This window comes from Procambarus clarkii, chromosome 13, assembly GCF_040958095.1.
Source record: "Procambarus clarkii isolate CNS0578487 chromosome 13, FALCON_Pclarkii_2.0, whole genome shotgun sequence".
Lineage (NCBI taxonomy): Eukaryota > Metazoa > Arthropoda > Malacostraca > Decapoda > Cambaridae > Procambarus > Procambarus clarkii.
In genome coordinates this window covers 31,364,162-31,390,015 of record NC_091162.1, presented here as the reverse complement: position 1 = coordinate 31,390,015, position 25,854 = coordinate 31,364,162, and the positions used below count along the sequence as shown (strand labels likewise).

General features: G+C 41.6%; 1 protein-coding gene across 1 annotated transcript in view; it reads left to right on the top strand.

Annotated features, from left to right (window-relative positions):
* Window positions 1–25,854, top strand: part of l(2)09851 (WD repeat-containing protein 1 l(2)09851) — a 201,618-nt gene that overhangs the window by 50,906 nt on the left and 124,858 nt on the right. The window contains exon 4 of the mRNA XM_069323846.1: window positions 19,158–19,371. Coding sequence (XP_069179947.1) covers window positions 19,158–19,371 — 214 coding nt within the window. The remainder of the gene's footprint in view (window positions 1–19,157; window positions 19,372–25,854) is intronic.

Below are 25,854 nucleotides of genomic sequence, written 5' to 3'. Positions count from 1 at the left end.
AAATCGTTGAACACTATTATAAGGTGATCCACACAGAAATCCTTCTCCTTACATGTAGTATGAAGTCGACAGAAATAATTACTGTATAGACACCAAACCAAGAAGCACACACAATACGTGTGGCCACTTCTACTACCCAGAGACCCAGTGATCATACCTGCTGACACCTGGTGCAGCAACACCAACACCTGCCTGCTGACACCTGGTGCAGCAACACCAGCACCTGCCTGCTGACACCAGGTGCAGCAACACCAGCACCTGGTGCAGCAACACCAACACCTGCCTGCTGACACCTGGTGCAGCAACACCAACACCTGCCTGCTGACACCTGGTGCAGCAACACCAGCTCATTGCCGACATTGCACCAACACATAAGCTCATTGAAGTGCGAACTAGCATAAATAACGGTAGTAGGTCTAAGAGACCCAACAAGCGAGAAGGAATATTCAATCAATTCAATTTCAACAATAAGAGGATTGACTGGGAAAAAATAAATGTAGACCTTGCAACCATTCAATGGGAGACGGTCTTAAGCGACAAAACTCCCACACAGGGAATAGCTCAACTGTCAGCTGAAGCTTACAAGGTCTGCTTGAAGCACGTGCCTGTGAGGAGGGGCAGAAAGAGGACCACTCTAGAAAGAGAACGGAGACGACTGTACAGGAGAAGGAAAAAAATAACGGAAATGCTTCGGCAGACACAACTATCACAAGCAAGGAAAACAAGCCTAAGCAGGGAGATTGAGGAAATAGAACAAACGTTGAAGCGATCATATGAGTCTGAGGAAATGGAATTGGAACAGAAAGCTATACAAGAGATAAGGAAAAATCCGAAATATTTTTTCACATACGCAAAATCAAAATCCAAAACCTCGACCAGTATTGGACCGTTAATTACAAATGAAGGTACGTACACAGAGGACAACAAAGAGATTAGTGAAATTCTAAGAAGCCAGTATGAGGCTATGTTTAGCACACCAATAAACAACATGAAAGTTGATGACCCAGACAGCTTCTTTATGAATGACATTCAAGCTGCAGATAATATAACGGATATTACCACAAACTCGGAAGACTTTGAAAGAGAAATTGACAATATGCCTATGCACTCAGCTCCTGGGCCTGACTCATGGAATTCAATATTCATAAAGAAATGTAAAGTACCAGTAGCGAGAGCACTCAGTGTAATATGGAGAAAGAGCCTGGATACAGGGGAGATACCAGCAGCACTTAAATCTGCAGATATAGCTCCGTTGCACAAGGGGGGGGAGTAAAGCCTTGGCAAAAAATTATAGGCCAGTTGCACTAACATCACACATAATAAAAGTGTTTGAAAGAGTGATTAGGAATCAAATTTCTAGTTTTATGGAAAACAATGAATTGCACAATCCAGGACAACATGGATTTAGAGCGGGAAGATCCTGTCTGTCACAGTTACTCAACCACTATGACAAAATCACAGAAGCCCTAGAAGAAAAGCAAAATGCAGATGTTGTATACACAGACTTTGCAAAGGCGTTCGACAAATGTGACCATGGGGTGATAGCTCACAAAATGAGGTCAATGGGAATAACTGGAAAAGTAGGACGCTGGATACTCAATTTCCTGTCGAACCGAACACAAAGAGTAACAGTCAATCAGATAAAATCGAGTCCAAGCGATGTTAAAAGCTCTGTACCTCAAGGTACAGTGCTTGCACCGCTACTGTTCCTTATTCTCATATCTGATATAGACAAAAATACACGCCACAGCTTCGTGTCGTCCTTTGCAGATGACACAAAAATCAGCATGAAAATTACCTCTGCTGAAGACATTGAAAAACTACAAGCAGATGTCAACAAAGTTTTTGATTGGGCAGCAGAAAATAACATGATGTTTAACAGTGATAAATTTCAGGTACTCAGGTACGGCAAAAATGAGGATCTGAAACATAATACAGGGTACAAAACACAATCGAATCTTCCCATAGTAGAAAAACAGCATGTCAAGGATTTGGGAATAATGATGTCCGATGATCTAACGTTTAGGGAGCATAACCAAGCAAATATCGCGTCAGCCAGAAAAATGATCGGATGGATTACGAGAACTTTCAAATCCAGGGATCCCATCACAATGGTTGTACTCTTCAAGTCACTTGTGCTGTCCCGTCTCGAGTACTGCTCAGTACTCACTTCCCCCTTCAGAGCAGGAGAGATTGCTGAAATAGAGGGAATACAGAGAACATATACGGCACGCATAGACGAGATAAAACACCTAAATTATTGGGATCGTCTCAAAGCTCTCCAAATGTACTCTCTAGAAAGGAGACGAGAGAGATACCAAATAATATACACATGGAAAATACTGGAGGGTCAGGTCCTAAATCTACACAGTAAAATAACAACGTACTGGAGTGAACGATATGGAAGAAAATGCAAGATTGAACCGGTGAAGAGCAGAGGTGCCATAGGCACAATCAGAGAGCACTGTATAAACATCAGGGGTCCGCGGTTGTTCAACGTCCTCCCAGCGAGCATAAGAAATATTGCCGGAACAACCGTGGACATCTTCAAGAGAAAACTGGACGGTTTTCTAAGAGAAGTTCCGGATCAGCCGGGCTGTGGTGGGTACGTGGCCCTGCGGGCCGCTCCAAGCAACAGCCTGGTGGACCAAACTCTCACAAGTCGAGCCTGGCCTCGGGCCGGGCTTGGGGAGTAGAAGAACTCCCAGAACCCCATCAACCAGGTATCAACCAGGTACCAGCACCTGCCTGCTGACACCTGGTGCAGCAACACCAGCACCTGCCTGCTGACACCTGGTGCAGCAACACCAGCACCTGCCTGCTGACACCTGGTGCAGCAACACCAGCACCTGCCTGCTGACACCTGGTGCAGCAACACCAACACCTGCCTGCTGACACCTGGTGCAGCAACACCAACACCTGCCTGCTGACACCTGGTGCAGCAACACCAACACCTGCCTGCTGACACCTGGTGCAGCAACACCAACACCTGCCTGCTGACACCTGGTGCAGCAACACCAACACCTGCCTGCTGACACCTGGTGCAGCAACACCAGCACCTGCCTGCTGACACCTTCAATTCAATGAGGAAATTCAACAGGAGAAACAGCTTTTGTCAGCACAGATGGAGGAAGTTACACAGGGAATAGAACAGTGCAAGAAAGATATGCAACTCACTTATGCACAAGTGGCCAAGGAGAAGGAAAAAATAGAAGAAGCAGTAAAGGAAGTCAAACACTGCAGCAACCAAGATAAAACAAACATTAGGCTGGAAGTGAGGAAAGAATTGGCATCTAACCCGAAGTTGGTGCAAAACACAGTTGATCGGAGTAAGTCCCTGATCATTTTTGGCTGCAAAGAAAAGGCGATAACATCTAGGTCAGAAAGAGCTGTAGAAGAAGCTAAAGTAGTAGATAAAATTGTTGGCCTCGTGGAAGGTCTTACAAACAGAGAGAATGTGTGCGACTACAGGAGAATAGGCAGGTACGTAAAAGGGAAAGATCGACCTTTGAGGATCACCCTAAACGGTGCCAAACAGATGGAAGAAGTACTAAGGAATGCTAGAAAATTGCAAAGGGATGAGGATGGGAAAGGGTGGTCGTTAAGACGAGATCTTTCAAAAGAAGATAGAGAGAAGCTGAAACTGAACCTCGCCGAGGCAAAACATTTAAATGAGAGCAGGAATGAAGAAGAAATAAATTCTTTTTTCTACAAAGTGATAGGGGTAGGCAAACCAGTAAAGTGGTACATAAAGGCAAACCAACAAAATCAATAGAGAGAGGGGGAGTGAAGAATAAGGAGAGGGGGAACAAGTTCCTGAAGATTGCATACACCAACATAGATGGAGTGAGATCGAAGATACTGGAGTTAAGTGATGTAATACAGCTGCAGACACCAGACATTGTTGCACTCACGGAGACAAAACTTGAAGATGTAATTTTAAATGAGGTCATATTCCCAAGGGGCTACTCAATTTGGAGACGGGACAGAAAAATTAGGAAAGGCGGTGGCGTTGCTGTGCTGGTAAAAGAACACCTAAAGGTGAAGGAAATAATGACTGCCAATCCACAAGAAGTTGACATAATAGCACTAGAGATCTGCTATGAGGATGATAAACTAATGATGATAAATGCATATAGTCCACCGCCAAGCAGCACATGGTCAAAGGAGGAGCTAGATAGTAAACGTGAAGGTCTTATAACAATAATGAGAGAGATTATAGCGAGAGCGGATAACGATAGATCACGACTGTTGATAGTCGGTGACTTCAACTTGAAATCCATAGACTGGGAAGCATATGAAGCTAAAACAGAAGATTTTTGGACCTGTAAATTTGTAGACCTCATCCTGGAAACATTCTTGTATCAACATGTTAAACAAGCTACGAGGATGAGGGAAGGGGACGTTCCCTCCATGCTAGATTTGATATTTACCAGGAAGGAGGAAGAGATATTTGACATTCAGTACCTTCCTCCCTTGGGTAAAAGTGACCATGTCTTTTTGGGAATAAAGTATGCAATGCGTTATAAGCTGGAAGAAAATAAGGAGGTTGAAGCAGTTGAAAAACCAGACTTCAGGAGAGGACATTATGGTGACCTTAGAAATTTTTTTAGTGAGTATAATTGGACAGACTTGATGCTAGGCAAGGAAGTGAATGAGATGTATGGCAAGTTTTGTGAAATATATGATAAAGGCACAAAAAAATTTATACCAAAACAGAGATGCAGAACTAGGAAACAGGATTGGTTCAATAGAAATTGCGAGAGGGCTAGAGACCGAAAGACACAAAAATGGAATCAATACAGGAAGAGGCCGAACCCCCAAACATACCAGCGATACAAAGATGCGAGAAACAACTACACGGCAGTGAGGAGAGAGGCAGAAAGAAATTTTGAAAAAGGGATTGCGGACAAATGTAAAACAGAACCAGGTCTATTCTATAAATTCATAAACAACAAATTGCAGGTAAAGGATAATATTCAGAGGTTGAAAATGGGAAATAGATTCACGGAAGATGAAAAGGAAATGTGTGAAACACTAAACGAAAAGTTCCAAAGTGTGTTTGTACAAAATGAAATCTTTAGGGAACCAGATACAATAAGAATTCCAGAGAACAACATAGAACACATAGAGGTGTCTAGAGACGAAGTGGAAAAAATGCTCAAGGAGCTCGGTAAGAACAAAGCAGCTGGCCCAGATGGCGTTTCACCATGGGTTCTGAGAGAATGTGCATCTGAGCTCAGCATTCCACTTCACCTGATCTTTCAGGCATCCCTGTGTACAGGAATCGTAGCAGACGGGTGGAAACAGGCTAACATAGTTCCAATCTACAAAAGTGGCAGCAGGGAAGACCCCCTCAATTATAGACCTGTATCATTGACAAGTGTAATAGTGAAAGTATTGGAAAAACTAATCAAAACTAAATGGGTAGAACACCTAGAGAGAAATGATATAATATCAGACAGACAGTATGGTTTTCGATCTGGAAGATCCTGTGTATCGAATTTACTCAGTTTCTATGATCGAGCCACAGAGATATTACAGGAAAGAGATGGTTGGGTTGACTGCATCTATCTGGACCTAAAAAAGGCTTTCGACAGAGTTCCACATAAGAGGTTGTTCTGGAAACTGGAAAATATTGGAGGGGTGACAGGTAAGCTTCTATCATGGATGAAAAATTTTCTGACTGATAGAAAAATGAGGGCAGTAATCAGAGGCAATGTATCAGAATGGAGAAATGTCACAAGTGGAGTACCACAGGGTTCAGTTCTTGCACCAGTGATGTTTATTGTGTACATAAATGATCTACCAGTTGGTATACAGAATTATATGAACATGTTTGCTGATGATGCTAAGATAATAGGAAGGATAAGAAATTTAGATGACTGTCATGCCCTTCAAGAAGACCTGGACAAAATAAGTATATGGAGCACCACTTGGCAAATGGAATTTAATGTTAATAAATGTCATGTTATGGAATGTGGAATAGGAGAACATAGACCCCACACAACCTATATATTATGTGAGAAATCTTTAAAGAATTCTGATAAAGAAAGAGATCTAGGAGTGGTTCTAGATAGAAAACTATCACCTGAGGACCACATAAAAAATATTGTGCAAGGAGCCTATGCTATGCTTTCTAACTTCAGAATTGCATTTAAATACATGGATGGCGATATACTAAAGAAATTGTTCATGACTTTTGTTAGGCCAAAGCTAGAATATGCAGCTGTTGTGTGGTGCCCATATCTTAAGAAGCACATCAACAAACTGGAAAAGGTGCAAAGACATGCTACTAAGTGGCTCCCAGAACTGAAGGGCAAGAGCTACGAGGAGAGGTTAGAAGCATTAAATATGCCAAAACTAGAAGACAGAAGAAAAAGAGGTGATATGATCACTACATACAAAATAGTTACAGGAATTGATAAAATCGACAGGGAAGACTTCCTGAGACCTGGAATTTCAAGAACAAGAGGTCATAGATTTAAACTAGCTAAACACAGATGCCGAAGAAATATAAGAAAATTCACCTTCGCAAATAGAGTGGTAGACGGTTGGAACAAGTTAAGTGAGAAGGTGGTGGAGGCCAAGACCGTCAGTAGTTTCAAAGCATTATATGACAAAGAGTGCTGGGAAGACGGGACACCACGAGCGTAGCTCTCATCCTGTAACTACACTTAGGTAATTACACTTAGGTAATTACACACAGACAGACACACACACAGACAGACACACACACAGACAGACACACACACAGACAGACACACACACAGACAGACACACACACAGACAGACACACACACAGACAGACACACACACAGACAGACACACACACAGACAGACACACACACAGACAGACACACACACAGACAGACACACACACAGACAGACACACACACAGACAGACACACACACAGACAGACACACACACAGACAGACACACACACAGACAGACACACAAAGGTGTGTCAAAGGTGACACACAAAGAAAAAAGGTGACACCCATAGGGTCAACACTTGCAGCAGAGGAGCTCCAGCATATTTCAATAATCCTAAGTATTGTAGTACAGGTTGATGGTAGTGAGTGGTGTCCCAGAGAACATAAAGGTATAGTGCTCTTGAAAAATAGGTGAGATAACAGGAAAGTGCTAAGGGAAGTGAAAAATCGGATGAGAAAAAGTTGCCCTAGTGTTTACAGTGCAGAGAAGAACATTCAAGATGGCCACTGGCAAGGGGAAAAACAAAACAGAGCTTGATTTTGAGGGATTCAATGAAGAAAACATTGATATTAGCAGTCTACATAACAAGTTGGTAAATTTAGATACTATAGTGAACTCTCATGTAGAAATAATTAGTAAATTGAAAGAAAGTAATGACCATTTGAATAGCAAAGTTTTATGTCTTGAGGGTTTAGTGAAAGACTTGCGCAAGGATAAGAATCAATTGGAAACAAATTGCAAAGCCATGGAAGAAGAAAATAAACTCTTAAAAATAGCTTTGGAAGAAGTTAAAGTAAATTTAAACATAAATGACTACAATAGGTTAGGCAAGGAAATTCAACAGGAGAAACAGCTTTTGTCAGCACAGATGGAGGAAGTTACACAGGGAATAGAACAGTGCAAGAAAGATATGCAACTCACTTATGCACAAGTGGCCAAGGAGAAGGAAAAAATAGAAGAAGCAGTAAAGGAAGTCAAACACTGCAGCAACCAAGATAAAACAAACATTAGGCTAGAAGTGAGGAAAGAATTGGCATCTAACCCGAAGTTGGTGCAAAACACAGTTGATCGGAGTAAGTCCCTGATCATTTTTGGCTGCAAAGAAAAGGCGATAACATCTAGGTCAGAAAGAGCTGTAGAAGAAGCTAAAGTAGTAGATAAAATTGTTGGCCTCGTGGAAGGTCTTACAAACAGAGAGAATGTGTGCGACTACAGGAGAATAGGCAGGTACGTAAAAGGGAAAGATCGACCTTTGAGGATCACCCTAAACGGTGCCAAACAGATGGAAGAAGTACTAAGGAATGCTAGAAAATTGCAAAGGGATGAGGATGGGAAAGGGTGGTCGTTAAGACGAGATCTTTCAAAAGAAGATAGAGAGAAGCTGAAACTGAACCTCGCCGAGGCAAAACATTTAAATGAGAGCAGGAATGAAGAAGAAATAAATTCTTTTTTCTACAAAGTGATAGGGGTAGGCAAACCAGTAAAGTGGTACATAAAGGCAAACCAACAAAATCAATAGAGAGAGGGGGAGTGAAGAATAAGGAGAGGGGGAACAAGTTCCTGAAGATTGCATACACCAACATAGATGGAGTGAGATCGAAGATACTGGAGTTAAGTGATGTAATACAGCTGCAGACACCAGACATTGTTGCACTCACGGAGACAAAACTTGAAGATGTAATTTTAAATGAGGTCATATTCCCAAGGGGCTACTCAATTTGGAGACGGGACAGAAAAATTAGGAAAGGCGGTGGCGTTGCTGTGCTGGTAAAAGAACACCTAAAGGTGAAGGAAATAATGACTGCCAATCCACAAGAAGTTGACATAATAGCACTAGAGATCTGCTATGAGGATGATAAACTAATGATGATAAATGCATATAGTCCACCGCCAAGCAGCACATGGTCAAAGGAGGAGCTAGATAGTAAACGTGAAGGTCTTATAACAATAATGAGAGAGATTATAGCGAGAGCGGATAACGATAGATCACGACTGTTGATAGTCGGTGACTTCAACTTGAAATCCATAGACTGGGAAGCATATGAAGCTAAAACAGAAGATTTTTGGACCTGTAAATTTGTAGACCTCATCCTGGAAACATTCTTGTATCAACATGTTAAACAAGCTACGAGGATGAGGGAAGGGGACGTTCCCTCCATGCTAGATTTGATATTTACCAGGAAGGAGGAAGAGATATTTGACATTCAGTACCTTCCTCCCTTGGGTAAAAGTGACCATGTCTTTTTGGGAATAAAGTATGCAATGCGTTATAAGCTGGAAGAAAATAAGGAGGTTGAAGCAGTTGAAAAACCAGACTTCAGGAGAGGACATTATGGTGACCTTAGAAATTTTTTTAGTGAGTATAATTGGACAGACTTGATGCTAGGCAAGGAAGTGAATGAGATGTATGGCAAGTTTTGTGAAATATATGATAAAGGCACAAAAAAATTTATACCAAAACAGAGATGCAGAACTAGGAAACAGGATTGGTTCAATAGAAATTGCGAGAGGGCTAGAGACCGAAAGACACAAAAATGGAATCAATACAGGAAGAGGCCGAACCCCCAAACATACCAGCGATACAAAGATGCGAGAAACAACTACACGGCAGTGAGGAGAGAGGCAGAAAGAAATTTTGAAAAAGGGATTGCGGACAAATGTAAAACAGAACCAGGTCTATTCTATAAATTCATAAACAACAAATTGCAGGTAAAGGATAATATTCAGAGGTTGAAAATGGGAAATAGATTCACGGAAGATGAAAAGGAAATGTGTGAAACACTAAACGAAAAGTTCCAAAGTGTGTTTGTACAAAATGAAATCTTTAGGGAACCAGATACAATAAGAATTCCAGAGAACAACATAGAACACATAGAGGTGTCTAGAGACGAAGTGGAAAAAATGCTCAAGGAGCTCGGTAAGAACAAAGCAGCTGGCCCAGATGGCGTTTCACCATGGGTTCTGAGAGAATGTGCATCTGAGCTCAGCATTCCACTTCACCTGATCTTTCAGGCATCCCTGTGTACAGGAATCGTAGCAGACGTGTGGAAACAGGCTAACATAGTTCCAATCTACAAAAGTGGCAGCAGGGAAGACCCCCTCAATTATAGACCTGTATCATTGACAAGTGTAATAGTGAAAGTATTGGAAAAACTAATCAAAACTAAATGGGTAGAACACCTAGAGAGAAATGATATAATATCAGACAGACAGTATGGTTTTCGATCTGGAAGATCCTGTGTATCGAATTTACTCAGTTTCTATGATCGAGCCACAGAGATATTACAGGAAAGAGATGGTTGGGTTGACTGCATCTATCTGGACCTAAAAAAGGCTTTCGACAGAGTTCCACATAAGAGGTTGTTCTGGAAACTGGAAATATTGGAGGGGTGACAGGTAAGCTTCTATCATGGATGAAAAATTTTCTGACTGATAGAAAAATGAGGGCAGTAATCAGAGGCAATGTATCAGAATGGAGAAATGTCACAAGTGGAGTACCACAGGGTTCAGTTCTTGCACCAGTGATGTTTATTGTGTACATAAATGATCTACCAGTTGGTATACAGAATTATATGAACATGTTTGCTGATGATGCTAAGATAATAGGAAGGATAAGAAATTTAGATGACTGTCATGCCCTTCAAGAAGACCTGGACAAAATAAGTATATGGAGCACCACTTGGCAAATGGAATTTAATGTTAATAAATGTCATGTTATGGAATGTGGAATAGGAGAACATAGACCCCACACAACCTATATATTATGTGAGAAATCTTTAAAGAATTCTGATAAAGAAAGAGATCTAGGAGTGGTTCTAGATAGAAAACTATCACCTGAGGACCACATAAAGAATATTGTGCAAGGAGCCTATGCTATGCTTTCTAACTTCAGAATTGCATTTAAATACATGGATGGCGATATACTAAAGAAATTGTTCATGACTTTTGTTAGGCCAAAGCTAGAATATGCAGCTGTTGTGTGGTGCCCATATCTTAAGAAGCACATCAACAAACTGGAAAAGGTGCAAAGACATGCTACTAAGTGGCTCCCAGAACTGAAGGGCAAGAGCTACGAGGAGAGGTTAGAAGCATTAAATATGCCAAAACTAGAAGACAGAAGAAAAAGAGGTGATATGATCACTACATACAAAATAGTTACAGGAATTGATAAAATCGACAGGGAAGACTTCCTGAGACCTGGAATTTCAAGAACAAGAGGTCATAGATTTAAACTAGCTAAACACAGATGCCGAAGAAATATAAGAAAATTCACCTTCGCAAATAGAGTGGTAGACGGTTGGAACAAGTTAAGTGAGAAGGTGGTGGAGGCCAAGACCGTCAGTAGTTTCAAAGCATTATATGACAAAGAGTGCTGGGAAGACGGGACACCACGAGCGTAGCTCTCGTCCTGTAACTACACTTAGGTAATTACACTTAGGTAATTACACACAGACAGACACACACACAGACAGACACACACACAGACAGACACACACACAGACAGACACACACACAGACAGACACACACACAGACAGACACACACACAGACAGACACACACACAGACAGACACACACACAGACAGACACACACACAGGCAGACACACACAGGCAGACACACACAGGCAGACACACACAGGCAGACACACACAGGCAGACACACACAGGCAGACACACACAGGCAGACACACACAGGCAGACACACACAGGCAGACACACAGGCAGACACACACAGGCAGACACACACGTGAACATGTTCCTGAAAATTGTATATACCAACATAGATGGAGTGAGGTCAAAAACTTTGGAGTTGCAAGATATAATCCAGCTTAGGGTCCCAGATATTGTTGCATTATCAGAAACGAAACTTGAAGGAAATATAATAAATGAAGTCATATTCCCAAGAGGCTACTCAGTTTGGAGACGTGACAGGAAAACTAGGAAGGGAGGAGGAGTGGCTGTACTGGTGAAAAAACACCTGAAGGTAAAAGAGTTAATATTTGAAAACCCTCGAGATATTGACATAATGGCATTGCAGGTCTGGAATCAGGATGATAACCTGATAATTGTAAATACCTACAGCCCACCAGCAAGCAACACGTGGACAAAGGAAGAACTGGATGACAAACGAGAGGGCCTCATAATGGTCATGAGAGATATTATTGTACAAGCAGATAAAGATAAATCACGACTGTTGATACTGGGGGACTTCAACTTTAGAGCAATAGACTGGGAGGCCTATGAAGCAAGAACGGAGGACTTTTGGACATGCAGATTTGTGAACCTCATTCTGGAGACATTCTTGTATCAACACATAAAGCAAGCCACAAGAATGAGGGAAGGAGATATACCGTCAGTACTGGATCTAGTATTCACCAGGAAAGAAGAAGAGATTTTTGACATCCAGTACCTTCCTCCCTTGGGAAAGAGTGATCACGTCCTGTTAGACATTAAATATGCTTTAAGATATCATCTAGAAGAAAATGGGGACATTGAAACAGTTGATAAACTCGATTTAAAGAGAGGCAACTATGGGGAACTTCGAAATTTTTTTAATGAGTGTAATTGGACAGAATTGTTGCTAGGCAGGGAAGTAAATGAAATGTATGCCAAATTTTTAAAACTATACGAGGAAGGCACACAAACATTCATACCAAAACAGAGATGCAGGACCAGAAAACAGGATTGGTTCGACAGAAATTGTGAGAGGGCAAGAGACCAAAAGACACAAAAATGGAATCAGTATAGGAAGAGGCCAAACCCCCAAACATACCAGCGATACAAAGATGCGAGAAACAATTATACAGCAGTAAGGAGAGAGGCAGAAAGAAATTTTGAAAAAGGGATAGCAGATAAATGTAAAACAGAACCGGGCCTATTCTACAAATTCATAAACAACAAATTGCAGGTAAAGGATAATATCCAGAGGTTGGAAATGGGAAACAGATTCACGGAAAATGAAAAGGAAATGTGTGAAACATTAAATGAAAAGTTCCAAAGTGTGTTTGTACAAAATGAAATCTTCAGAGAACCAGACACAATAAGAATTCCAGAGAACAACATAGAGCGGATAGAGGTGTCTAGAGATGAAGTGGAAAATATGCTAAAGGAGCTCGGGAGGAACAAAGCAGCTGGCCCAGATGGCGTTTCACCATGGGTTCTGAGAGAATGTGCATCTGAGCTCAGCATTCCACTTCACCTGATCTTTCAGGCATCCCTGTGTACAGGAATCGTAGCAGACGTGTGGAAACAAGCTAACATAGTTCCAATCTACAAAAGTGGCAGCAGGGAAGACCCCCTCAATTATAGACCTGTATCATTGACAAGTGTAATAGTGAAAGTATTGGAAAAGCTAATCAAAACTAAATGGGTAGAACACCTGGAGAGAAATGATATAATATCAGACAGACAGTATGGTTTTCGATCAGGAAGATCCTGTGTATCGAATTTACTCAGTTTCTATGATCGGGCCACAGAGATATTACAGGAAAGAGATGGCTGGGTTGACTGCATCTATCTGGACCTAAAAAAGGCTTTCGACAGAGTTCCACATAAGAGGTTGTTCTGGAAACTGGAAAATATTGGAGGGGTGACAGGTAAGCTTCTATCATGGATGAAAAATTTTCTGACTGATAGAAAAATGAGGGCAGTAATCAGAGGCAATGTATCGGAATGGAGAAATGTCACAAGTGGAGTACCACAGGGTTCAGTTCTTGCACCAGTGATGTTTATTGTGTACATAAATGATCTACCAGTTGGTATACAGAATTATATGAACATGTTTGCTGATGATGCTAAGATAATAGGAAGGATAAGAAATTTAGATGATTGTCATGCCCTTCAAGAAGACCTGGACAAAATAAGTATATGGAGCACCACTTGGCAAATGGAATTTAATGTTAATAAATGTCATGTTATGGAATGTGGAATAGGAGAACATAGACCCCACACAACCTATATATTATGTGAGAAATCTTTAAAGAATTCTGATAAAGAAAGAGATCTAGGAGTGGTTCTAGATAGAAAACTATCACCTGAGGACCACATTAAGAATATTGTGCAAGGAGCCTATGCAATGCTTTCTAACTTCAGAATTGCATTTAAATACATGGATGGCGATATACTAAAGAAATTGTTCATGACTTTTGTTAGGCCAAAGCTAGAATATGCAGCTGTTGTGTGGTGCCCATATCTTCAGAAGCACATCAACAAACTGGAAAAGGTGCAAAGACATGCTACTAAGTGGCTCCCAGAACTGAAGGGCAAGAGCTACGAGGAGAGGTTAGAAGCATTAAATATGCCAAAACTAGAAGACAGAAGAAAAAGAGGTGATATGATCACTACGTACAAAATAGTAACAGGAATTGATAAAATCGACAGGGAAGACTTCCTGAGACCTGGAACTTCAAGAACAAGAGGCCATAGATTTAAACTAGCTAAACACAGATGCCGAAGAAATATAAGAAAATTCACCTTCGCAAATAGAGTGGTAGACGGTTGGAACAAGTTAAGTGAGAAGGTGGTGGAGGCCAAGACCGTCAGTAGTTTCAAAGCGTTATATGACAAAGAGTGCTGGGAAGACGGGACACCACGAGCGTAGCTCTCATCCTGTAACTACACTTAGGTAATTACACTTAGGTAATTACACAGGCAGACACACACAGGCAGACACACATATTGTGCACATAATATTGTGCAAGGAGCCTATGCAATGCTTTCTAACTTCAGAATTGCATTTAAATACATGGATGGCGATATACTAAAGAAATTGTTCATGACTTTTGTTAGGCCAAAGCTAGAATATGCAGCTGTTGTGTGGTGCCCATATCTTAAGAAGCACATCAACAAACTGGAAAAGGTGCAAAGACATGCTACTAAGTGGCTCCCAGAACTGAAGGGCAAGAGCTACGAGGAGAGGTTAGAAGCATTAAATATGCCAAAACTAGAAGACAGAAGAAAAAGAGGTGATATGATCACTACGTACAAAATAGTAACAGGAATTGATAAAATCGACAGGGAAGACTTCCTGAGACCTGGAACTTCAAGAACAAGAGGCCATAGATTTAAACTAGCTAAACACAGTTGCCGAAGAAATATAAGAAAATTCACCTTCGCAAATAGAGTGGTAGACGGTTGGAACAAGTTAAGTGAGAAGGTGGTGGAGGCCAAGACCGTCAGTAGTTTCAAAGCGTTATATGACAAAGAGTGCTGGGAAGACGGGACACCACGAGCGTAGCTCTCATCCTGTAACTACACTTAGGTAATTACACTTAGGTAATTACACACAGGCAGACACACACAGGCAGACACACACAGGCAGACACACACAGGCAGACACACACAGGCAGACACACACAGGCAGACACACACAGGCAGACACACACTAAACTAATCTAATCAAACTAATCTAAACTAATCTAAACAAAAACTAATCAAAACTAAATGGGTAGAACACCTAGAGAGAAATGATATAATATCAGACAGACAGTATGGTTTTCGATCTGGAAGATCCTGTGTATCGAATTTACTCAGTTTCTATGATCGAGCCACAGAGATATTACAGGAAAGAGATGGTTGGGTTGACTGCATCTATCTGGACCTAAAAAAGGCTTTCGACAGAGTTCCACATAAGAGGTTGTTCTGGAAACTGGAAAATATTGGAGGGGTGACAGGTAAGCTTCTATCATGGATGAAAAATTTTCTGACTGATAGAAAAATGAGGGCAGTAATCAGAGGCAATGTATCAGAATGGAGAAATGTCACAAGTGGAGTACCACAGGGTTCAGTTCTTGCACCAGTGATGTTTATTGTGTACATAAATGATCTACCAGTTGGTATACAGAATTATATGAACATGTTTGCTGATGATGCTAAGATAATAGGAAGGATAAGAAATTTAGATGACTGTCATGCCCTTCAAAAAGACCTGGACAAAATAAGTATATGGAGCACCACTTGGCAAATGGAATTTAATGTTAATAAATGTCATGTTATGGAATGTGGAATAGGAGAACATAGACCCCACACAACCTATATATTATGTGAGAAATCTTTAAAGAATTCTGATAAAGAAAGAGATCTAGGAGTGGTTCTAGATAGAAAACTATCACCTGAGGACCACATAAAGAATATTGTGCAAGGAGCCTATGCTATGCTTTCTAACTTCAGAATTGCATTTAAATACATGGATGGCGATATACTAAAGAAATTGTTCATGACTTTTGTTAGGCCAAAGCTAGAATATGCAGCTGTTGTGTGGTGCCCATATCTTAAGAAGCACATCAACAAACTGGAAAAGGTGCAAAGACATGCTACGAAGTGGCTCCCAGAACTGAAGGGCAAGAGCTACGAGGAGAGGTTAGAAGCATTAAATATGCCAAAACTAGAAGACAGAAGAAAAAGAGGTGATATGATCACTACATACAAAATAGTAACAGGAATTGATAAAATCGACAGGGAAGATTTCCTGAGACCTGGCACTTCAAGAACAAGAGGTCATAGATTTAAACTAGCTAAACACAGATGCCGAAGAAATATAAGAAAATTCACCTTCGCAAATAGAGTGGTAGACGGTTGGAACAAGTTAAGTGAGGTGGTGGAGGCCAAGACCGTCAGTAGTTTCAAAGCGTTATATGACAAAGAGTGCTGGGAAGACGGAACACCACGAGCGTAGCTCTCATCCTGTAACTACACTTAGGTAATTACACTTAGGTAATTACACTTAGGTAATTACAGGCAGACACAGGCAGGCACAGGCAGACACAGGCAGACACAGGCAGGCACAGACAGAGACAGACACAGATTTGATATTTTACCAGGAAGGAGGAAGAAATATTTGACATTCAGTACCTTCCTCCCTTGGGTAAAAGTGACCATGTCATTTTGGGAATAAAGTATGCAATGCGTTATAATCTGGAAGAAAATATGAAGGTTGATGCAATTGAAAAACCTGACTTTAGGAGAGGACATTATGGCAACCTTAGAAATTTTTTTAGTGGGTATAATTGGACAGACTTGTTGCTAGGCAAGGAAGTGAATGAGATGTATGTCAGGTTTTGTGAAATATATGATAAAGGCACAAAAAAATTTATACCAAAACAGAGAAGCAGAACTAGGAAACAGGATTGGTTCAACAGAAAGTGCGAGAGGGCCAGAGACCAAAAGACACAAAAATGGAATCAATACAGGAAGAGGCCAAACCCCCAAACATACCAGTGATACAAAGATGCTAGAAACAACTACACGGCAGTGAGGAGAGAGGCAGAAAGAAATTTTGAAAAAGGGATTGCAGACAAATGTAAAACAGAACCAGGTCTATTCTATAAATTCATAAACAACAAATTGCAGGTAAAGGATGATATACAGAGGTTGAAAATGGGAAATAGGTTCACGGAAAATGAAAAGAAAATGTGTGAAACATTAAACGAAAAGTTCCAAAGTGTGTTTGTACAAAATGAAATCTTCAGGGAACCAGATACAATAAGAATTCCAGAGAACAACTTAGAGCACATAGAGGTGTCTAGAGACGAAGTGGAAAAAGTGCTCAAGGAGCTAAATAAGAATAAAGCAGTTGGTCCAGATGGAGTTTCACCATGGGTTCTGAGAGAATGTGCACCTGAGCTCAGCATTCCTCTTCAACTGATTTTTCAGGCATCCCTGTTTACAGGAGTTGTAGCTGATGTGTGGAAAAAGGCTAACATAGTTCCAATCTACAAAAGTGGAAGCAGGGAAGACCCCCTTAATTATAGACCGGTATCATTGACAAGTGTAATAGTCAAAATATTGGAAAAAATAATTAAAACTAAATGGGTAGAACACCTGGAGAGAAATGATATAATATCAGACAGACAGTATGGTTTTCGATGTGGAAGATCCTGTGTATCGAACTTACTCAGTTTCTATGATCGAGCAACAGAGATATTACAGGAAAGAGATGGTTAGGGTGACTGCATCTATCTGGACCTAAAAAAGGCTTTCGACAGAGTTCCACGTAAGAGGTTGTTCTGGAAACTGGAAAATATTGGAGGGGTGACAGGTAAGCTTGTAACATGGATGAAAAATTTTCTGACCGATAGAAAAATGAGGGCAGTGATCAGAGGCAATGTATCGGACTGGAGAAATGTCACAAGTGGAGTACCACAGGGTTCAGTTCTTGCACCAGTGATGTTTATTGTTTACATAAATGATCTACCAGTTGGTATACTGAATTATATGAACATGTTTGCTGATGATGCTAAGATAATAGGAAGGATAAGAAACTTAGATGATTGTCATGCCCTTCAAGAAGACCTGGACAAAATAAGTATAAGGAGCACCACTTGGCAAATGGAATTTAATGTTAATAAAGGCCATGTTATGGAATGTGGAATAGGAGAACATAGACCCCTCACAACCTATATATTATGTGAGAAATCTTTAAAGAATTCTGATAAAGAAAGAGATCTAGGGGTGGTTCTAGATAGAAAACTATCACCTGAGGACCACATAAAGAATATTATTCGAAGAGCTTATGCCACGCTTTCTAACTTCAGAATTGCTTTTAAATACATGGATGGCGATATACTAAAGAAATTGTTCATGACTTTTGTTAGGCCAAAGCTAGAATATGTAGCGGTTGTGTGGTGCCCATATCTTAAGAAGCACATCAACAAACTGGAAAAGGTGCAAAGACATGCTACTAAGTGGCTCCCAGAACTGAGGGGCAAGAGCTACGAGGAGAGGTTAGAGGCATTAAATATGCCAAAACAAGAAGACAGAAGAAAAAGAGGTGATATGATCACTACATACAAAATAGTAACAGGAATTGATAAAATCGATAGAGAAGATTTCCTGAGACCTGGAACTTTAAGAACAAGAGGTCATAGATATAAACTAGCTTAACACAGATGCCGAAGAAATATAAGAAAATTCACTTTCGCAAACCGAGTGATAGACGGTTGGAACAAGTTAGGTGAGAAGATGGTGGAGGCCAAGACTGTCAGTAGTTTCAAAGCGTTATATGACAAAGAGTGCTGGGAAGACGGGACACCATGAGCGTAGCTCTCATCCTGTAACTACACTTAGGTAATTACAGACAGACACAGACAGACAGACAGACACGGAAAGAAAGAACGAACGAACACCCACTATCCATCTTGTTGCTCTCCCAAATATGACTAAACAGGCATTTTAAAAGGTTCAGATTTAACGACCTGTGTACAACCCCGTACAGGTGATTAAATTGAGTGGATTCTGTATTGACTATTACATATTTAATATTTATATATATACATATTTAATAAAGAGCATTGAAATTAAATGTAAATGTATTAATAGGGAAATTTGTTAGAAACCAAGGACAGATTTTTTTAATAGTAATGACAGAATTTTTCGCAAATTGAGAGTACTGTCAACTTGCTAATAATTGTATGGGAAGTAGTAACTAGAGCTTACCTCCTCAGGCCACATCAGTTAACAACATCCACCTTGCTGCAACTTGGTCTGAACTGGGTCAGGTCCACATTTGGGATATGAGTCGCATGCTTGATGTTGTGAGTGAAAGCTGTGGCTATGAAACCTTCAACCAAAACTCAGGAGGGAATGACCATCCATTATTTACGTTTAAAGGACATAGCTCGGAGGGCTTTGCAGTTGATTGGGCTCCAACTATGTCTGGTAAGTCTTTTTATGAAAATATCCTTCCTTTTATAGGTTTAGTGCCTGACCATTTATCCTCAGTTAGAGAGATAACCCATAGAGTAAACCCATAGAGTTTACAAGATTATTATTATTTGCGAGCTCGCTTGTGACTCCTAGAAGGTATCTTGCTAGGATTGCTCCATGCTAAAAGGTCACATAATTCACAGAAATTGTGTTTGGCCTACTTGGGACCAGAATCAGGACCTGGTTTTCCCTGACAAAAGTGCAGTGAGCGAGTGACAATTCACCTCCCCACTGGGAAAGCATCCAGAAAAGTTGGTAAAACTTTACAGACAACTGGGGTTTAACAGAAAAAATCTCTCAAACTGACAAATAAAAACTTAAATGATTCACACAGAACAAGGGATGCACTCAAACGAAATTGAAACTCATTAATACCGATCACCACCACCAGGCAACCTGACCCTTGCCCACAGCCAGCTCCTCTGGTCGGTTCTGTTCCTGATGTTATGGTGGAAGGTTCTACCAATAGAGCTCTGGTCTACCAGTCGTTGGGAATCCCCTCTGTTTCAAGCTAAGTGCCGGCTGCCTTTGGACTTTATTCGTCCTTCGGGGGCCATATGATTCTGTATTGTTCTTTGATTTAGTATTAGATTCACGAATTTGGTTTTTTCCCGGCTTGTGGGGGGGCTTGGCTTGTGTTACATTTTGGGCTGCATGCACTGGGGCTTGCCTGGGTGCCTGCTAGTGTTGCCCGTTAACTACTAGTTTTCTTGGGGGAGCCCCTACGGCTCCCCGGAGCTATCCAGGTTGATATGGATATTATTAGACTTTGGCATCAGTCAGTGTGAATGGAGTTCATAGGCCTACTGGGGACCATGAGCCAGAACCTGGCCCCCTCAGAGAGGCATGAGGAGCAATGGCCTATAGAATTGCACAAGTGATTTGGAGCATTCTGTGTCTGCCATCGACCGGGTCAGGCACCCAGAATGGTAAGCCTCCCAAAACAAACCCCTATTCTGGATGAAACTACACATGAAAGTCAAATGAGTGAACAGAACTTTCCCAAAGAGAAATCAAGCAAACGAGCATGACGTCACCACTTGCTGCGCCGCCATCTGCACAGCTCCCCCCTTCCCAGGAGGGGGAAGGGGAAGCCCCAGAACCCCCATTCTGGCAATCCACACCTTCAGTTCTTTGGCTGATGTGAATGACATTGGTCATTGTGGCTCTGGCTCCTGACTTCTGTCTTCTGCTCTGTGTGCCTTGCGGTGTGGGGCGAGTCTTCACTGGTGGTGCGCGAGCCATGAGTAATCTCCCAAGTACTCGGGCTGCACGCACCTAGTGTCACCTTTCCTAGGTGCCCTGTAAGTACAGTGACGCATCGATTAATGAATTTAATCCGTTCTGGCACCGAGCTTGTCATGTGAAACCCTCGTCTTGCGAAACAACAGCATTGTCGTCAGAGGCGTCCGAGAACCAGTGGGAACGCTAGGAAGCACCATGTAGTTTGCTTGTTAATCGCGCGAAAACTCGTCAATCGAGACAATTTCTGCGAGTGGCTCGCTCGTTACTTAAAATACTCATAACTGGAGTCGCTCGTCACTCGAGGTTCCACTGTACCGCCCTTGGGGGCTTGGGATTTTCTTCCACAAGTCACCTTGGGGTCTACCTCTGCTGGTCTTTTGCTGCTCAGTAATTGACCGCCCTGAGTATGCTGGGGGATTTCCGCCTCCCTTTTTACCTTAAGGTTAGGGGTAGTTTGCACTGGTAGGGGCATGGGGTACTGCACAGCTAGTTATCACCTATTAACCCTTAAACTGCGCATGGCGTATATATACGCCCTGAGTAACATGTCCCATGGTGCGCATGGCGTATATATACGCCATACGGTGCCAGGCCTGATTCAAATGGCCCGCGGCTACACGGGGTTCACAGTAGCTTCCTCAGGGCTCTTGTAAACAGATGCCATTTAAAAAAAAAATCGTGGGCAATATTCTCAGGTGTGAGAGGCACAGTACTGTTGGAGCAACCAAGGCCGGCGCACGCAGCATGAGCGAACAGCATTGATGTTCAGCTTGTGACCACAGCATCGCCGAAAAATGTCAAAATAAATATATAATTGTTATTATTTAGCGATGACAATATTACAGATGACCAATGACTGTGATATAAATAACCAGGGTTGTGATAATAGCAGGATTGTTGTAATAATTAGCGCTGTGGGAGGAGTGATGCTGAGAGACGGAGGGAGACAGCATCGTTTACTGACTGTGTGGCCACCTGTTATTGTTTGCATTGACCATACCAGGTCAGTGGTTCTCTATGGTGAACACAAATGTAGATACTTATATATAATGTGTGTATTAGTGTAATAACAGCAAAAGGATTATGCTGGGAGGAGCCATATGTGTGACGGAGGTGACGTCGTCTGCACGATTTCTCTAGCTGTTTAGAGGGTGGCCACTATGCTCTTTGGGCGCACTACAAGCTTAGGTGTACAGTTACGGTGCATAAAACATGTAGATATTTATATATAATATGTGTATATAGGGTAATAACACTGCAAAAGGTATTGTTGGGGAAGAAAGTTTAGTGCGTGTGACCTTGAAAGAGTGAGGGAGCCGCCAGCCGCCATCTGTGTATAGCGACGATTCTTAGTGCCTGAACTAACTATATCAGCTTAGCTGTTCAATTGTGGTGAACAAAATATACACATATATATAACGTCTGTATATAGTGAAATAACACCACAACTGGTATTGTTGGGGGAGAAAGTTTAGTGCGTGTGACCTTGAATGAGTGAGGGAGCCGCCATCTGTGTATAGCGACGACTCTTAGTGCCTGAACTAACTATATCAGCTTAGCTGTACAGTTGTGGTGAACAAAATATACACATACTTATATATAACGTCTGTATATAGTGTAATAACACCACAACTGGTATTGTTGGGGGAGAAAGTTTAGTGCGTGTGTTGAGGGAGTGGCAGCGAGTGGCTGGCTGGTGTGTGGCGGTAACTCCTCGTTGCTTTTCGACTCTCAATACCAACTTAGTGGTTCGTTATGGTGACCAAAACATGCCAATACTTATATATAACTTGTGTATTGAGTGTAATAGCAGCAAAACTATTTGTTCATTGTTTTATAAACATAATAATTGAATCTGGTTGATGGGGGTTCTGGGAGTTCTTCTACTCCCCAAGCCCGGCCCGAGGCCAGGCTCGACTTGTGAGAGTTTGGTCCAACAGGCTGTTGCTTGGAGCGGCCCGCAGGGCCACGTACCCACCACAGCCCGGCTGATCCGGAACTTCTCTTAGAAAACCGTCCAGTTTTCTCTTGAAGATGTCCACGGTTGTTCCGGCAATATTTCTTATGCTCGCTGGGAGGACGTTGAACAACCGCGGACCCCTGATGTTTATACAGTGCTCTCTGATTGTGCCTATGGCACCTCTGCTCTTCACTGGTTCAATCTTGCATTTTCTTCCATATCGTTCACTCCAGTACGTTGTTATTTTACTGTGTAGATTTGGGACCTGACCCTCCAGTATTTTCCATGTGTATATTATTTGGTATCTCTCTCGTCTCCTTTCTAGAGAGTACATTTGGAGAGCTTTGAGACGATCCCAATAATTTAGGTGTTTTATCTCGTCTATGCGTGCCGTATATGTTCTCTGTATTCCCTCTATTTCAGCAATCTCTCCTGCTCTGAAGGGGGAAGTGAGTACTGAGCAGTACTCGAGACGGGACAGCACAAGTGACTTGAAGAGTACAACCATTGTGATGGGATCCCTGGATTTGAAAGTTCTCGTAATCCATCCGATCATTTTTCTGGCTGACGCGATATTTGCTTGGTTATGCTCCCTAAACGTTAGATCGTCGGACATCATTATTCCCAAATCCTTGACATGCTGTTTTTCTACTATGGGAAGATTCGATTGTGTTTTGTACCCTGTATTATGTTTCAGATCCTCATTTTTGCCGTACCTGAGTACCTGAAATTTATCACTGTTAAACATCATGTTATTTTCTGCTGCCCAATCAAAAACTTTGTTGACATCTGCTTGTAGTTTTTCAATGTCTTCAGCAGAGGTAATTTTCATGCTGATTTTTGTGTCATCTGCAAAGGACGACACGAAGCTGTGGCGTGTATTTTTGTCTATATCAGATATGAGAATAAGGAACAGTAGCGGTGCAAGGACTGTACCTTGAGGTACAGAGCTTTTAACATCGCTTGGACTCGATTTTATCTGATTGACTGTTACTCTTTGTGTTCTGTTCGACAGGAAATTGAGTATCCAGCGTCCTACTTTTCCAGTTATTCCCATTGACCTCATTTTGTGAGCTATCACCCCATGGTCACATTTGTCGAACGCCTTTGCAAAGTCTGTGTATACAACATCTGCATTTTGCTTTTCTTCTAGGGCTTCTGTGATTTTGTCATAGTGGTTGAGTAACTGGGACAGACAGGATCTTCCCGCTCTAAATCCATGTTGTCCTGGATTGTGCAATTCATTGTTTTCCATAAAACTAGAAATTTGATTCCTAATCACTCTTTCAAACACTTTTATTATGTGTGATGTTAGTGCAACTGGCCTATAATTTTTTGCCAAGGCTTTATTTCCCCCCTTGTGCAACGGAGCTATATCTGCAGATTTAAGTGCTGCTGGTATCTCCCCTATATCCAGGCTCTTTCTCCATATTACGCTGAGTGCTCTCGCTACTGGTACTTTACATTTCTTTATGAATATTGAATTCCATGAGTCAGGCCCAGGAGCTGAGTGCATAGGCATATTATCAATTTCTCTTTCAAAGTCTTCCGAGTTTGTGGTAATATCCGTTATATTATCTGCAGCATGAATGTCATTCATAAAGAAGCTGTCTGGATCATCAACTTTCATGTTGTTTATTGGTGTGCTAAACATAGCCTCATACTGGCTTCTTAGAATTTCACTAATCTCTTTGTTGTCCTCTGTGTACGTACCTTCATTTGTAATTAACGGTCCAATACTGGTCGGGGTTTTGAATTTTGATTTTGCGTATGTGAAAAAATATTTCGGATTTTTCCTTATCTCTTGTATAGCTTTCTGTTCCAATTCCATTTCCTCAGACTCATATGATCGCTTCAACGTTTGTTCTATTTCCTCAATCTCCCTGCTTAGGCTTGTTTTCCTTGCTTGTGATAGTTGTGTCTGCCGAAGCATTTCCGTTATTTTTTTCCTTCTCCTGTACAGTCGTCTCCGTTCTTTTTCTAGAGTGGTCCTCTTTCTGCCCCTCCTCACAGGCACGTGCTTCAAGCAGACCTTGTAAGCTTCAGCTGTCAGTTGAGCTATTCCCTGTGTGGGAGTTTTGTCGCTTAAGACCGTCTCCCATTGAATGGTTGCAAGGTCTACATTTATTTTTTCCCAGTCAATCCTCTTATTGTTGAAATTAAATTGATTGAATATTCCTTCTCGCTTGTTTGGTCTCTTAGACCTACTACCGTTATTTATGCTAGTTCGCACTTCAATGAGCTTATGGTCTGAGTATGAAGTATCTGAGATTGTGATATCCCTGATTAGTTCATCATTGTTTGTGAATAACAAGTCTAGTGTGTTTTCGTTCCTAGTTGGTTCTGTAATCTGTTGATTGAGCGAGAATTTGTCACAGAATCTCAAAAGTTCTCTAACCTGTGGTTGGTTATTTCCCGGGTCATTCCCTGCTATGATATTTGTGTTTGCCGTTCTCCATCTTAGACTCGGTAAATTGAAACACATCATACTTTTGAGTATAGCGATTATTAACCAGTTTTATTATATAAATATATTACAATACACACTATTGAATAATATTACTGCAAAAAAACTAAGAAAAAATCAATCGGAGACATTGAAACAATTAGGTAATAATATCTTTGTGGCAACTCCCATCTGTCAACGCGGGTGACGCTGACCAGGTCTGACGACCGCTCTGTCAACGCCCACTTTTTGCCAGACTTCCTCGGTCAATTGCGACCAAAATATGTCGCCTACGATTTTTTTTTTATTTTTTCCGTGCTCAGGGGACACAAATTAACATGTTTAAAAGACGAAAAAAAAATTTTGATTTTTTTTTTTCTTGCGCACAAGGGTGTAAATGTCCCAAGGACCCCTGAGCAGTGTAAGGGTTAAGCCAGCTGGCTCTGTTCTGCCTGTGTACGTTGTCTTCTTGCAGAGTTTTTCTTTTTTGTTTTTGTTTTCCTGCCCTGTGGGGTTGGGGGGTGGCCTTTGGTTCGTTGTCCCCTTTCTGTAACTTTGGTTTATATATCTTGTGTTTCTGGGTGGTACCCTCTGCTAGGCCCCCTGTGAATAGACACGTCCCAGAGGTTCAACTTTTAGCAGTTTGATTGGTAGACTTGGGTGCCGGTTCACAGTACCCTGCCTGGGCTTACCCTTAGCGATACCAGTGTGGAAAGTATGTAGTACCCCCACCCCCGCGGGGTGGGGGTACTACACACGAGCGGTGGGGACACTACAACCCCCA